This window comes from Oncorhynchus tshawytscha, unplaced genomic scaffold (assembly GCF_018296145.1).
Source record: "Oncorhynchus tshawytscha isolate Ot180627B unplaced genomic scaffold, Otsh_v2.0 Un_contig_6045_pilon_pilon, whole genome shotgun sequence".
Taxonomy (NCBI): domain Eukaryota; kingdom Metazoa; phylum Chordata; class Actinopteri; order Salmoniformes; family Salmonidae; genus Oncorhynchus; species Oncorhynchus tshawytscha.
Genome location: NW_024609192.1, coordinates 58,340 through 74,019, shown reverse-complemented (window position 1 = coordinate 74,019; position 15,680 = coordinate 58,340). Strand labels below are relative to the sequence as shown.

Sequence of the window (15,680 nt, the reverse complement as noted above, 5' to 3'; positions counted from 1 at the left end):
CTGGCCCCATCTCATCTCTCTATCTCTCTCTCTCTCACACACACTGCTGGCCCCATCTCATCTCTCTCTCTCACACAGACTCACACACACTGCTGATCCCATCTCATCTCTATCTCTCTCACACACACACACACACACACACACACTGCTGGCCCCATCTCATCTCACACATCAGTCAACTGTGTGATATTCACTATGAGTGTCTCTCTCTCTCCACCCACCGGGGGGCAAGCAGCTTCTGAGGTAGACTCCTTGACTACCTTTCCCACAAGTCCTAGAGGCAAAATAGAAGACGTTGTAGTTCCTACCACATGTACCGTACCTCCTCAAGTAGATGCTTGTTGTCCTCCACTTTCCTCTGGTGCTCCTGGAGGGGAGCTCCTGGATGGGGAGCTCCTGGAGGGGGAGCTCCTGGAGGGCTCCCGGAGGGGGAGCTCCTGGAGGGGAGCTCCCGGAGGGGGCTCCCGGAGGGGGAGCTTGGCTGGGTCTCCCCTCTCTTTGCTTTGAGTAGCAGGGTTGATGGGAGGGAAAATACATGGCCTGTAAAAGGAGAACGGGGGGGACACACATTAGATGATGCTCCTTTTTCTAACACATTCTTAAATATATTACTTTATTTTCAAACACATTTCCAGAACATTTAAACCTCCAGACATGGTTTTCATAAGCGTTTCTTTCCACTGACAGCAGGTTTTCTAAGTGAGCAAACGGCACGTTGACAAAGGGATTGATGGCGCAGCAGCAGTCCACATACAGTGTAACCTTGAAGTCTCCCATTTACCCATGTCTTCCTCTCTCGTTGCTTCCTTCCCTGCCTGCTGTTAACCAATCAGATGTCTTTACTGTACATTGAGCCTTGCCACTGTAACGTATCCCTGCTCCTGAAAGAGAGGTTGTGTTTCGGTCCTGCATCGCCGTGGAAAATCTGAGTAATCATCATTATTCAGGTCAGTAGCCAAGAGCCCTTCAGTTAAGAGAGGAGAGGCCTGATGAGGTGTTGGCTTGCCTGGGTCTGTATCACAGCAAATACACACACACACACACACACACACACACACATACACACACACAGAGCGCAGGGAGAAGTGAGCTCACGTTGAGGTTGTCTTCAAATTATTTTACAGGTTTGCCTCAATGTGATCATGATGGAACACTAAGTGTTGGGTTACTGGATGGAAACGACACCAAGACATGAGATCGATAGCACCTTGACGTGGCCCACCCCTGTCTCTCTCTCACTAGAGCCCACCCTGTCTCTCTCTCTCACTAGAGCCCACCCTGTCTCTCTCTCTCTCACTAGAGCCCACCCTCTCTCTCTCTCTCTCTCTCTCTCTCTCTCTCACTGAGCCCACCCTGTCTCTCTCTCACTAGAGCCCACCCTGTCTCTCTCTCTCACTAGAGCCCACCCTGTCACTCTCTCTCTCACTAGAGCCCACCCTGTCTCTCTCTCACTAGAGCCCACCCTGTCTCTCTCTCTCACTAGAGCCCACCCTGTCTCTCTCTCTCACTAGAGCCCACCCTGTCTCTCTCTCTCTCACTAGAGCCCACCCTGTCTCTCTCTCTCACTAGAGCCCACCCTGTCTCTCTCTCTCACTAGAGCCCACCCTCTCTCTCTCTCTCTCTCTCTCTCTCTCTCTGATCTCTCTCTCACTAGAGCCCACCCTGTCTCTCTCTCACTAGAGCCCACCCTGTCTCTCTCTCTCACTAGAGCCCACCCTGTCTCTCTCTCTCACTAGAGCCCACCCTGTCTCTCTCTCTCACTAGAGCCCACCCTGTCTCTCTCTCTCTCACTAGAGCCCACCCTGTCTCTCTCTCTCACTAGAGCCCACCCTGTCTCTCTCTCTCACTAGAGCCCACCCTGTCTCTCTCTCTCACTAGAGCCCACCCTGTCTCTCTCTCACTAGAGCCCACCCTGTCTCTCTCTCTCACTAGAGCCCACCCTGTCTCTCTCTCTCACTAGAGCCCACCCTGTCTCTCTCTCTCTCTCACTAGAGCCCACCCTGTCTCTCTCTCTCACAAGAGCCCACCCTGTCTCTCTCTCTCACTAGAGCCCACCCTGTCTCTCTCTCTCACTAGAGCCCACCCTGTCTCTCTCTCTCTCACTAGAGCCCTCCCAGAGAGAGCGACAGAGAGAGAGAAAGAGAGCGAGAGAAGGAATAAAAGAGAGCCAGAGAGAATGAGCGAGAGCAAGAGAGAGAGAGCGAAAGAAAGAAAGAGCGCGAGAGAAGGAAAAGAGAGAGGGAGATAATGAGAGAGAGAGAATGAGAGAGAGAGGGAAAAAGAAAGAGTGAGAGAGGAGTCACCTGAAACCCTCACCTTTCTGCTGCTGAATGTGAGAGGTAAAGACGTCTTAATGTCCGGTCCACTAGCGCCTGTCAAATAAAAGACAGAAGGGGATTATCCCTAAGTAACATCACAGTTTACTGCAGCAGAACAAGAGCCAGACACCTAAAAGCAATACTTCATTATTACTTTCACGCTTTCATTGAGTGAGGTGTCTTTACAGTTTGAGCTGAGTGAGAGGTGGGACCGTGGGAGCTAGGGATGGACGGACTTGTTTTACGACTCTGGTCAACATTGCTGTAATCAAATCGTGTCTCTGTTCATTATACCTATGTGAGACAATGTGTGTATGTCTGTGTGTGTGTGTGTGTGTGTGTGTGTGTGTGTGTGTGTGTGTGTTGTCACTAAGGAACCGGACACCTCTCCCACTGCAGCTGAGTTGAGTTTATTTACCTCAGTAGAACTGAACTAGGTAGAGTGGACTGACATCTGAGCCCTCAGTAGAACTGAACTAGGTAGAGTGGACTAACATCTGAGCCCTCAGTAGAACTGAACTAGGTAGAGTGGACTAACATCTGAGCCCTCAGTAGAACTGAACTAGGTAGAGTGGACTAACATCTGAGCCCTCAGTAGAACTGAACTAGGTAGAGTGGACTAACATCTGAGCCCTCAGTAGAACTGAACTAGGTAGAGTGGACTAACATCTGAGCCCTCAGTAGAACTGAACTAGGTAGAGTGGACTAACATCTGAGCCCTCAGTAGAACTGAACTAGGTAGAGTGGACTAACATCTGAGCCCTCAGTAGAACTGAACTAGGTAGAGTGGACTAACATCTGAGCCCTCAGTAGAACTGAACTAGGTAGAGTGGACTAACATCTGAGCCCTCAGTAGAACTGAACTAGGTAGAGTGGACTAACATCTGAGCCCTCAGTAGAACTGAACTAGGTAGAGTGGACTAACATCTGAGCCCTCAGTAGAACTGAACTAGGTAGAGTGGACTAATGTCTGAGCCCTCAGTAGAACTGAACTAGGTAGAGTGGACTGACATCTGAGCCCTCAGTAGAACTGAACTAGGTAGAGTGGACTGACATCTGCCATGGAAGACATTCAATAGTATCATACTGTTTGTTTCATGTGGGTACATTCATGAGTTACAAATCCCACATTTCTGTAGACATCTGAGTCAAGTTCTTTGCAAATTGTCCAATACTAATCCTCCATTAAAACGTTGAGAGAACATCACAAAAACGGCTTTTTAAAACACATCCAACAGCCTGTCACTTGGTCATTGTTATGTAGTTCATGTCACTGCAGAAGGCAGGGTTGATGACTTCATTCACTATGCACTGTTATTACTGAGTGGACAAAACATTAAGAACACCTGCTCTTTCCAATAACAGACTGACCAGGTGAAATCTATGATCCCTTATTGATGTCACTGTTAAATTCACTTCAATCATTGTAGATGAAGGGGAGGAGACAGGTTAAAGATGAAGGGGAGGAGACAGGTTAAAGATGAAGGGGAGGAGACAGGTTAAAGATGAAGGGGGAGGAGACATGTTAAAGATGAAGGGGAGGAGACAGGTTAAAGATGAAGGGGAGGAGACAGGTTAAAGATGAAGGGGGAGGAGACATGTTAAAGATGAAGAGGAGGAGACATGTTAAAGATGAAGGGGAGGAGACAGGTTAAAGATGAAGGGGAGGAGACAGGTTAAAGATGAAGGAGAGGAGTCAGGTTAAAGATGAAGGGGAGGAGTCAGGTTAAAGATGAAGGGAAGGAGTCAGGTTAAAGATGAAGGGGAGGAGACAGGTTAAAGATGAAGGAGAGGAGACAGGTTAAAGATGAAGGGGAGGAGACAGGTTAAAGATGAAGGGGAGGAGTCAGGTTAAAGATGAAGGGGAGGAGACAGGTTAAAGATGAAGGGGAGGAGACAGGTTAAAGATGAAGGGGAGGAGACAGGTTAAAGATGAAGGGGGAGGAGACAGGTTAAAGATGAAGGGGGAGGAGACAGGTTAAAGATGAAGGGGAGGAGACAGGTTAAAGATGAAGGGGGAGGAGACATGTTAAAGATGAAGGGGAGGAGACAGGTTAAAGATGAAGGGGGAGGAGACATGTTAAAGATGAAGGGGAGGAGACATGTTAAAGATGAAGGGGAGGAGACATGTTAAAGATGAAGGGGAGGAGACAGGTTAAAGATGAAGGGGAGGAGACAGGTTAAAGATGAAGGGGAGGAGACAGGTTAAAGATGAAGGGGGAGGAGACAGGTTAAAGATGAAGGGGAGGGAGACAGGTTAAAGATGAAGGGGAGGAGACAGGTTAAAGATGAAGGGGAGGAGTCAGGTTAAAGATGAAGGGGAGGAGTCAGGTTAAAGATGAAGGGGAGGAGTCAGGTTAAAGATGAAGGGGAGGAGACAGGTTAAAGATGAAGGGGAGGAGACAGGTTAAAGATGAAGGGAAGGAGACAGGTTAAAGATGAAGGGGAGGAGTCAGGTTAAAGATGAAGGGGAGGAGACAGGTTAAAGGAGGAGTTCTCAGCCTTGAGACCATTGAGACATGGATTGTGTTTGTGTCAGAGGGTGAACGGCCAAGACAGAATATTGAAGTGTCTTTGAACAGAGTCTGGTAGTATTCAACCTTTACTTAACTAGGCAAGTCAGTTAATTAAGAACTAATTATTATTTACAATGACGACCTACACCGGCCAAATGACGCTGGGCAAATTGTGCGCCACCCTATGGGAGTCCCAATCACGGCCGGTTGTGATACAACCTGGATTCGAACCAGGGACTGTAGTGACGCCTCTTGCACTGAGATGCAGTGTCTTAGACCGCTGCCCCACTCGGGAGCCAAGAAGGTGCCAGGCTCACAGGTTTGTGTTAAGAACTGCAACGCTGCTGGGTTTTTCTCACTCAACAGTTTCCTGTGTGTATCAAGAATGGTCCACCACCCAAAGGACACCCAGACAACTTGACACAACTGTGGGAAGCATTGGAGTCAACATGGACCAGCATCTCTGTGGAATACTTTCAACACCTTGTAGAGTCCCATGACCTGACGAGTTGAGGCTGTTCTGAGGGCAATAGAAGCATTGGAGTCAACATGGACCAGCATCTCTGTGGAATACTTTCAACACCTTGTAGAGTCCCATGACCTGACGAGTTGAGGCTGTTCTGAGGGCAATAGGGGGGTGGAGTGAATTAGTACGAATGTTTTGTCCACTCAGTGTAGAGTCCCTTTCTCTTCTGAACTTCTCTCTTCTATAATAAATAAATCCACGTAGCCTATGCACACAAATTCAATGAAAATGTCTAAACATAATTTGCTATACATCTTTCATCGATTTGACATCACGCGAATGTTATTAATACTCAAGTGTTAGCAGGCTGTGTAGCCCAACTCACACGTACATACCTATAACATGCATTATGTTCACCCAGTGATTAAACAGGCTGTTTGTGCTTTAGTGCTTACATTGTAGACACAGAAGAACATATTAAAAGTAACTGAATCAATACTTTGTGTACTAATAAATAATACATTCTACAGAGCCTCTGTGTACTAATAAATAATACATTCTACATGCAGATATTTATAAAATGTTTTCTGTGGCAGTAACTCACCTCTACGTCCATCTCTGTTGCAGAGGCTTGTGGGAATGCTGCTGATGTGTGGTCTGGGCTGTGTGCCTCTGTTCCCTCCACCCCCTGTCCCAGCCTAGTCTACCCTCTCTGACCCTCTCTGCCTCCACCCCTGTCAGCCACAGCCTAGTCTACCCTCTCTGACTCTCTCTGCCTCCACCCCTGTCAGCCACAGCCTATTCCTCACCGCCTGTCACAGCCTAGTCTACCCTCTCTGACTCTCTCTGCTTCCACCCCTGTCAGCCACAGCCTATTCCTCACCGCCTGTCACAGCCTAGTCTACCCTCTCTGACTCTCTCTGCCTCCACCCCTGTCAGCCACAGCCTAGTCTACCCTCTCCGACTCTCTCTGCCTCCACCCCTGTCAGCCACAGCCTAGTCTACCCTCTCCGACTCTCTCTGCCTCCACCCCTGTCAGCCACAGCCTAGTCTACCCTCTCTGACTCTCTCTGCCTCCACCCGTCAGCCACAGCCTAGTCTACCCTCTCTGACTCTCTCTGCCTCCACCCCTGTCAGCCACAGTCTACTCCTCACCGCCTGCCACAGCCTAGTCTACCCTCTCTGCCTCCACCCCTGTCAGCCACAGCCTAGTCTACCCTCTCTGACTCTCTCTGCCTCCACCCCTGTCAGCCACAGTCTACTCCTCACCGCCTGCCACAGCCTAGTCTACCCTCTCTGCCTCCACCCCTGTCAGCCACAGCCTAGTCTACCCTCTCCGACTCTCTCTGCCTCCACCCCTGTCAGCCACAGCCTAGTCTACCCTCTCCGACTCTCTCTGCCTCCACCCCTGTCAGCCACAGCCTAGTCTACCCTCTCTGACTCTCTCTGCCTCCACCCCTGTCAGCCACAGCCTAGTCTACCCTCTCCGACTCTCTCTGCCTCCACCCCTGTCAGCCACAGCCTAGTCTACCCTCTCTGACTCTCTCTGCCTCCACCCCTGTCAGCCACAGCCTAGTCTACCCTCTCTGACTCTCTCTGCCTCCACCCCTGTCAGCCACAGCCTAGTCTACCCTCTCCGACTCTCTCTGCCTCCACCCTGTCAGCCACAGCCTAGTCTACCCTCTCTGACTCTCTCTGCCTCCACCCCTGTCAGCCACAGCCTAGTCTACCCTCTCTGACTCTCTCTGCCTCCACCCCTGTCAGCCACAGTCTACTCCTCACCGCCTGCCACAGCCAGGTCTACTCTCTCTGCCTCCACCCCTGTCAGCCACAGCCTAGTCTACTCTCTCTGCCTCCACCCGTCAGCCACAGCCTAGTCTACCTTCTCTGCCTCTCTCTGACTACACCCCTGTCACAGCCTACTCCTCACCGCCTGGCTAACCAGTGTCTTCACTGTTCGTCAATAATGCAGCAGAATCTTCTCCAGTTTCTCCCATCCCTCCAGGTAGAGCAGAAGGATGTGTCTTCTGACTCTTCCAGCCGTCATTCTCCACGCCGTCTACTGCCACCTAATTAGTCTTTCAGAGTGCTGCTTGGGTTGCGCTTGAATAAGTCATAAAACACACAGAGATGGGTTGTGTGTCAACGTGTTCCTCTGTGTTTCTGGTTGTAAGGACCACGTCATGTCTGTTGACGGATATTTTGTTCTTTAGTTTTAATGAAGGAATTAGTTGATGACTAAATGAGTGACGGTGTGGTCCTGTGACGGTGTGGTCCTGTGACGGTGGGGTCCTGTGACGGTGTGGCCCTGTGACGGTGTGGTCCTGTGACGGTGTGGTCCTGTGAGGGTGGGGTCCTGTGACGGTGGGGTCCTGTGAGGGTGGGGTCCTGTGACGGTGGGGTCCTGTGAGGGTGGGGTCCTGTGAGGGTGGGGTCCTGTGACGGTGGGGTCCTGTGGGGTCCTGTGACGGTGGGGTCCTGTGGGGTCCTGTGACGGTGTGGTCCTGTGACGGTGGGGTCCTGTGACGGTGGGGTCCTGTGAGGGTGGGGTCCTGTGGCGGTGGGGTCCTGTGAGGGTGGGGTCCTGTGACGGTGGGGTCCTGTGAGGGTGGGGTCCTGTGACGGTGGGGTCCTGTGACGGTGGGGTCCTGTGGGGTCCTGTGACGGTGGGGTCCTGTGGGGTCCTGTGGGGTCCTGTGACGGTGGGGTCCTGTGACGGTGGGGTCCTGTGCTTGATCAGGATAATATTGGGAGCATCCTTCTCCGTAACACACAGCTAATTCATTCAGACCTACAGCGTCCACTTACCATCTGTCCTAACATCTCTAATCCACTCCAACCAACTTTTATCCCTCTACCCCTCTCTCTCCCTCCATCCATCACCCCCATTTCTCCCTCCATTCCCCATCCATCCCTCCATCCCCATTTATCCCTCCATCCCCATTTATCCCTCCATTCCCCATCTATCCCCAATCTATTCCCCCATCCCTCCCTCCATCTCCCCACTCCATTCCCCATCTCTCCCTCTATGCCTCCCTCCACCCCCATCTCCCCATCTATCCCTCCATCCCCCTCCATCCCCCACTCCATTTCTTTCTCCATCCCCCATTTCTCCCTCTATCCCTCCCTCCACCCCCCCCATCTCCCCATCTATCCCTCCATCCCCCTCCGTCCCTCACTCCATCCCCCACTCCCCCATTTCTTCCTCCATCCCCCATTTCTTCCTCCATCCCCCATTTCTCCCTCATCTCTCCCTAAATACCCACTCCTCCCTCCATCCCCCAACTCTCCCTCCATCCATCCCCCATTTCTTCCTCCATCCCACTTCTCTCCCCCATCCCCCATCTCTTCCCCAATCCCTCCCTCCATCCCCCAATCCCCCATTTCTCCCTCATCTCTCTCCCCATCCCCCATTTCTCCCTCCATCCCCCTTTCTCCCTCCATCCCCCTTTCTCCCTCCATCCTATTTCTCCCTCCATCCCCCATTTCTTCCTCATCTCTCCCTCCATCCCCCACTTTTCCCCCTCCATCCCCCATTTCTTCCTCATCTCTCCCCGTCTCTTCCTCCACCCCCCTTCCATCAGACAGACACATACACACTGCACTCATATAGGTCATAGACTGCACAAAGATATCTCTTGTCTCCTGTTGGAATGGATTTCAGATTAATTAAAATGTGAATGATTTATACGGATGTCAGAACAGATTATGGGCCGTTGGTTGTGTTCTTTACATTCTAGTGTGTGTGTGTGTGTGTGTGTGTGTGTGTGTGTGTGTGTGTGTGTGTGTGTGTGTGTGTGTGTTACTTTCTATTCCAGATTCCTCCAATCCCTCTCTCATGGTGTGTGGATGATGTCAAAGGTTTAAAGAGGAGAGAGAGAAGGAGACATCTCTATTGGTTAGAATAGAGGAGACATCTACATTGGTTAGAATAGAGAGGAGAGGAGACATTTCCATTGGCCAGAATAGAGGAGAAGGAGACATTTCTATTGGTTAGAATAGAGGACAGGAGACATCTCTATTGGTTAGAATAGAGGGGAGGACACAGAGACATATCTATTGGTTAGAATAGAGGAGAGGATCCCTTGTAGCCGTTGGTTTAAAAGTTGTGTTGGCGGTGGTGTGTGTTGTTGGCAACTGACGTCATTCTAAATTTGCGTCTGAATGATAAAGTTGACCCTGGATGGGAAGTAGCTGCTTCAGAACAGAGAATTTAGTACTTTATTTTACAGTTTCCAATGGTATCTACCTGGTAATTACAGGGAATGATGCAGTAACACAGAATTCAACACAAGTACTTTCTGAAATAAATGTAATAGCTACCTACACAGTCAAGTATGAGATAGAAGTACTATTTTACTTTGGGACTCATCCTGTCCTCCTGTGTTCCAACAGTGTGACATGATCAATGTATAGTTTAATGAACAATCAATAACCTGTTATACTGCATTTACATTCCACTGAAAACAAAATGATCCTGTTCAGGTCTGTTCCAATTCAATCTCTTTTCACATAGTGCAAGAACTGTCACAAGGCAAAGTGACTCATATGACTCTTATCTACTGTAATTCTGTATCAATAAATATTCTCTTATTACAGTCCTTGTAAAAGAGATTATATACAACGATCTCATCAACAATCAGGACATTTCATAGAAAAACAATACAAAGTGGATGAATTATTCCGGTTGCCATACATCACGAAGAGAAGCATCGACACCCATGTCATTGGCCTGCCAGAGGAACTACAGTACGAGGTCTTCTTCCTCACTCACACCTCCGGTAGAAGTTGAAGTGGTAGTCTGTGAACAGCGCCCCCATGAAGCCACGGTCGGTATTGCAGTCTGCCTGTCCCTGGATGGAGATAGACCAAGATTGTCTATTACATTGACAAGTGATGCCTCTAACAGTGGAGATACTGTACAAGTCCTCAAAGATGGAAGGCAAGCGTGAGGAGGCGAGATCAGGTGGAACCATTCTAGCCAATGACAGGGTAGATAGGCGTGTGCACAACAGGCCTTAGAGATAGAGTTCTCATCTTTGTTTCTGTGCATTACGGGAGACGAGAGCATTACGGGGAGACGAGAGCATTACGGAGAGCATTACGGGGAGCATTACGGTGAGACGAGAGCATTACGGGGAGCATTACGGGGAGCATTACGGGGAGCATTACGGGAGACGAGAGCATTACGGGAGACGAGAGCATTACGGGGAGATGGGGAGACGAGAGCATTACGATGAGATGGGGAGACGAGAGCATTACGGGAAGACGAGAGCATTACGGGAGACGAGAGCATTACGGAGAGCATTACGGGGGCATTACGGGGGGCATTACGGTGAGACGAGAGCATTACGGGGAGCATTACGGGGAGCATTACGGGAGCATTGCGGGAGACGAGAGAATTACGGGAGACGAGAGCATTACGGGGAGATGGGGAGACGAGAGCATTACGGGAGATGGGGAGACGAGAGCATTACGGGAAGACGAGAGCATTACGGGGGGACGAGAGCATTACGGGGAGAGAGAGCATTACGGGGAGACGAGAGCATTACGGGAGACGAGAGCATTACGGGAGACGAGCATTACGGGGAGACGAGAGCATTACGGGAGACGAGAGCATTGCGGGGAGACGAGAGCATTACGGGGAGATGGGGAGACGAGAGCATTACGGGGAGATGGGGAGACGAGAGCACTACGGGGAGACGAGAGCATTACGGGAGACGAGAGCATTACGATGAGATGGGGAGACGAGAGCATTACGGGAGACGAGAGCATTGCGGGAGACGAAAGCATTACGGGGAGATGAGAGCATTACGATGAGATGAGAGCATTACGATGAGATGAGAGCATTACGATGAGATGAGAGCATTACGATGAGATGAGAGCATTACGATGAGATGGGGAGACGAGAGCATTACGGGAGACGAGAGCATTACGGGAGACGAGCATTACGGGGAGACGAGAGCATTACGGGGAGACGAGGCATTACGGGGAGACGAGGCATTACGGGAGACGAGGCATTACGGGAGACGAGAGCATTACGGGAGACGGGAGACGAGAGCATTACGGGGAGACGGCGAGCACTGGGGAGACGAGAGCATTACGGGAGACGAGGCATTACGGGAGACGAGAGCATTACGATGAGATGGGGAGACGAGAGCATTACGGGAGACGAGAGCATTACGGGAGACGAGAGCATTACGGGAGACGAGAGCATTACGGGAGACGGGAGCATTACGATGAGATGAGAGCATTACGATGAGATGAGAGCATTACGATGAGATGGGGAGACGAGAGCATTACGGGGAGACGAGAGCATTACGACGAGAGCATTACGATGAGATGGGAGACGAGAGCATTACGGGAGACGAGAGCATTACGGGAGACGAGAGCATTACGGGGAGACGAGAGCATTACGGGAGACGAGAGCATTGCGGGAGACTAGAGCATTACGGGAGACGAGAGCATTACGGGGGCATTACGGGAGACGAGAGCATTACGGGGAGCATTACGGGAGACGAGAGCATTACGGGGAGCATTACGGTGAGACGAGAGCATTACGGTGAGACGAGAGCATTACGGTGAGACGAGAGCATTACGGTGAGACGAGAGCATTACGGGAGACGAGAGCATTACGGGGAGGCGAGAGCATTACGGGAGACGAGAGCATTACGGGGAGACGAGAGCATTACGATGAGATGGGGAGACGAGAGCATTACGGGAAGACGAGAGCATTACGGGAGACGAGAGCATTACGATGAGATGGGGAGACGAGAGCATTACGGGAAGACGAGAGCATTACGGGGAGACGAGAGCATTACGATGAGATGGGGAGACGAGAGCATTACGGGGAGAGCATTACGGGAGACGAGAGCATTACGATGAGACGAGAGCATTACGATGAGACGAGAGCATGACGATGAGACGAGCATGACGATGAGACGAGAGCATTACGATGAGACGAGAGCATTACGGGAGACGAGAGCATTACGGGGAGACGAGAGCATTACGATGAGACGAGAGCATTACGATGAGACGAGAGCATTACGATGAGACGAGAGCATTACGATGAGACGAGAGCATTACGATGAGACGAGAGCATTACGATGAGACGAGAGCATTACGATGAGACGAGAGCATTACGATGAGACGAGAGCATTACGATGAGACGAGAGCATTACGGGAGACGGGGAGACGAGAGCATTACGATGAGACGAGAGCATTACGGGAGACGAGAGCATTACGGGGAGACGAGAGCATTACGGGAGACGAGAGCATTATGGGGAGACGAGAGCATTACGGGAGACGAGAGCATTACGGGGAGACGAGAGCATTACGGGGAGCGAGAGCATTACGGGGAGCGAGAGCATTACGGGAGCGAGAGCATTACGATGAGACGAGAGCATTACGGGAGACGAGAGAGCATTACGGGAGATGGGGAGACGAGGCATTACGGGAGACGAGAGCATTACGGGAGACGAGAGCATTACGGTGGGTTGAGTAAAGGGAGGGGTGGTTATCATACTAATGTTATCATACTAATGTTTAACAACTCTGTTAGATTGTGGTTATCAGATCGGGTCGTTTTCCCCCACAACATACAACACGTAGTAGTTGTGAGGCTACCGGAACAGTGTCGTTTGACATTGATATTTTAGGAAAGGACACATTGGAGAAATCTTTTAGTTCTTACAGCCACTGCTGAGCGGAAGTGGTAGGAGCTCCTGTAGAATCGAGACACTGGCAGAGGCCATTCATGGACGTAGCCCTGGAGAGAACAAGAGAAACACTTTCAACCTTTATACTCTCTTTCTTTTCTTACCTTCTTTGTCCACTTTTTATCATACAAAGACCAGAGAGTTTGTAATTATCAAACAGAGAGCAACCACAGTATAGTGTTGTCTGTGGATGCCATACCTGTGTATTCATGAAATTGTATTCTTCGTTGGTTTGATCATGGTCCATCAAGGCAGAGCATTTAAACGTCTCATCATTATGACACAGGTGGACAACCAGCAGCTCTGTAGTACTGCGTCAGAGGAGAGGAGACACCTAGTGGTCATTTATGGTACTTACAACAAACCCACGGTGCCAAGTACCAAGTACCCTGTGACCATTTGTAATTAGTGTGAACAACAATGAGAGAATGTGCCTCATGCAGCTCTGTCTTAGAGGCCTTCATCTCCTCGTACAGAACAGGAAGTCCTGCCAGACTGGGGTCCAATGTCTGATTCAGACAAAGCTTCAAGTCTCGATTCAATCCGTAGTGCTGAAGATCTGAGGTAGTATAGTGTGATTGACATTTAAAGGTAATTTCCCATTGAGACGACATACGCAGCAACTACGTGACTGCAGTCTCTGCAAATGCCCGGAAACATTGCCTTTAAATTCCAAATCGCACCCTACTGCACTAAGGATTAAATGGAGCCCTTTGACTCACAAGCTCCCACAAGTTCCCCCGTGCTCCCCGTGCTCCCCTGTGCATGGACTCAATGTCTGGGAGGATTCAGACCATCATCAGCCCCGGAGGTAAAACAACCTCTTAGAAACTATCCCCTGCTCCTTCCAGAGTCCACAGTCGATGCCAACCTGTCACCACCGCAGTGGGAAGACAAGTCCTATTGAATTATTCAAATGGAAAACTAAGTGGAGACCAGAGGAAGTCTCATGTCCTGGTCACTCACTTCATCTGGACAGTGACACGCATGTTGGTGGGGACGAACTTGCTGATAGGGATTTGGAAGGAGTAGTTTCCTGACCTAAATGGAAACAGATCAACATAGAGATGAAGTATACCATCGGTTTGGCAGTCTGAATCTACATCTATCAAATGAGTTCAAACTGACTGAATGACGTACCCGCAGCTTTCCCTCTCACAGTACCGAGAGTCAATGATCTGTTCGTTTTCTTTGATGACAAAAGACTTTATTGTTGTGTTTGTCCCTGAAAATAGAACAACAATCTGATGTCATACTCTAAAGTATTGTGAAATAAAGTCAGAAAATAACACATTTGGATGAGCATTAAAATGTGTGTTCAAACGTGTGTGATAGAATTTGACTTACAATCTCCGGCACCTCTGATTTCTTCATTAAATTTGTCTTTCCCTTTATCTGAGAAGGCAGAATTGGAACCAAAAGAAAAGTGGGATTACCGCCTGTCACAAGCAGAATGCCAACACTTTATAGAGCATCAGAATGACGTCTCATTCAAGGTCAGCAACATGTCGGTTTTACGGCAAGATAAGCTAGCATGAAGAAAGAGATACAGTGGAGAATGCTGTTGATAAATGAAGACAGGGAGTAGTCAGCTCACCTGCTAGAGAGGGCCAGGTAGTGGGAGATACAGGGAGTAGCCAGCTCACCTGCTAGAGAGGGCCCGGTAGTGGGAGATACAGGGAGTAGCCAGCTCACCTGCTAGAGAGGTCCAGGTAGTGGGAGATACAGGGAGTAGCCAGCTCACCTGCTAGAGAGGGCCCGGTAGTGGGAGATACAGGGAGTAGTCAGCTCACCTGCTAGAGAGGGCCCGGTAGTGGGAGGACAACTCACCTGCTAGAGAGGGCCCGGTAGTGGGAGGACAACTCACCTGCTAGAGAGGGCCCGGTAGTGGGAGGACAACTCACCTGCTAGAGAGGGCCAGGTAGTGGGAGATACAGGGAGTAGCCAGCTCACCTGCTAGAGAGGGCCAGGTAGTGGGAGATACAGGGAGTAGCCAGCTCACCTGCTAGAGAGGGCCAGGTAGTGGGAGGTACAGGGAGTAGTCAGCTCACCTGCTAGAGAGGGCCAGGTAGTGGGAGATACAGGGAGTAGTCAGCTCACCTGCTAGAGAGGGCCAGGTAGTGGGAGGACAACTCACCTGCTAGAGAGGGCCAGGTAGTGGGAGGTACAGGGAGTAGCCAGCTCACCTGCTAGAGAGGGCCAGGTAGTGGGAGATACAGGGAGTAGTCAGCTCACCTGCTAGAGAGGGCCAGGTAGTGGGAGATACAGGGAGTAGTCAGCTCACCTGCTAGAGAGGGCCAGGTAGTGGGAGATACAGGGAGTAGTCAGCTCACCTGCTAGAGAGGGCCAGGTAGTGGGAGATACAGGGAGTAGTCAGCTCACCTGCTAGAGAGGTCCAGGTAGTGGGAGATACAGGGAGTAGTCAGCTGACCTGCTAGAGAGGGCCAGGTAGTGGGAGGACAACTCACCTGCTAGAGAGGGCCCGGTAGTGGGAGGACAACTCACCTGCTAGAGAGGGCCCGGTAGTGGGAGGACAACTCACCTGCTAGAGAGGGCCCGGTAGTGGGAGATACAGGGAGTAGCCAGCTCACCTGCTAGAGAGGGCCAGGTAGTGGGAGATACAGGGAGTAGTCAGCTCACCTGCTAGAGAGGGCCAGGTAGT

General features: G+C 50.5%; 1 protein-coding gene and 1 long non-coding RNA gene across 2 annotated transcripts; both read right to left on the bottom strand.

Moving 5' to 3' along the window:
- Positions 1 to 461: 461 nt before the first annotated feature.
- On the bottom strand, positions 462 to 6,144 carry LOC121844415. Its single transcript, XR_006081979.1, has 3 exons — positions 5,905 to 6,144; positions 2,317 to 2,372; positions 462 to 540 (listed from the first exon to the last, which is right to left on the bottom strand). It is a non-coding gene; the product is annotated as an uncharacterized LOC121844415 (long non-coding RNA).
- Positions 6,145 to 9,529: 3,385 nt separating this feature from the next.
- Positions 9,530 to 14,168, bottom strand: LOC121844412 (myelin regulatory factor-like protein). Its single transcript, XM_042314442.1, has 5 exons — positions 14,159 to 14,168; positions 13,985 to 14,059; positions 13,218 to 13,329; positions 12,994 to 13,068; positions 9,530 to 10,153 (listed from the first exon to the last, which is right to left on the bottom strand). Exons 2-5 carry the CDS (start codon positions 14,005 to 14,007, stop codon positions 10,067 to 10,069), a joined length of 297 nt encoding a protein of 98 aa, XP_042170376.1. The 5' UTR covers positions 14,008 to 14,059; positions 14,159 to 14,168; the 3' UTR covers positions 9,530 to 10,066.
- Between the last annotated feature and the right edge of the window lie 1,512 nt (positions 14,169 to 15,680).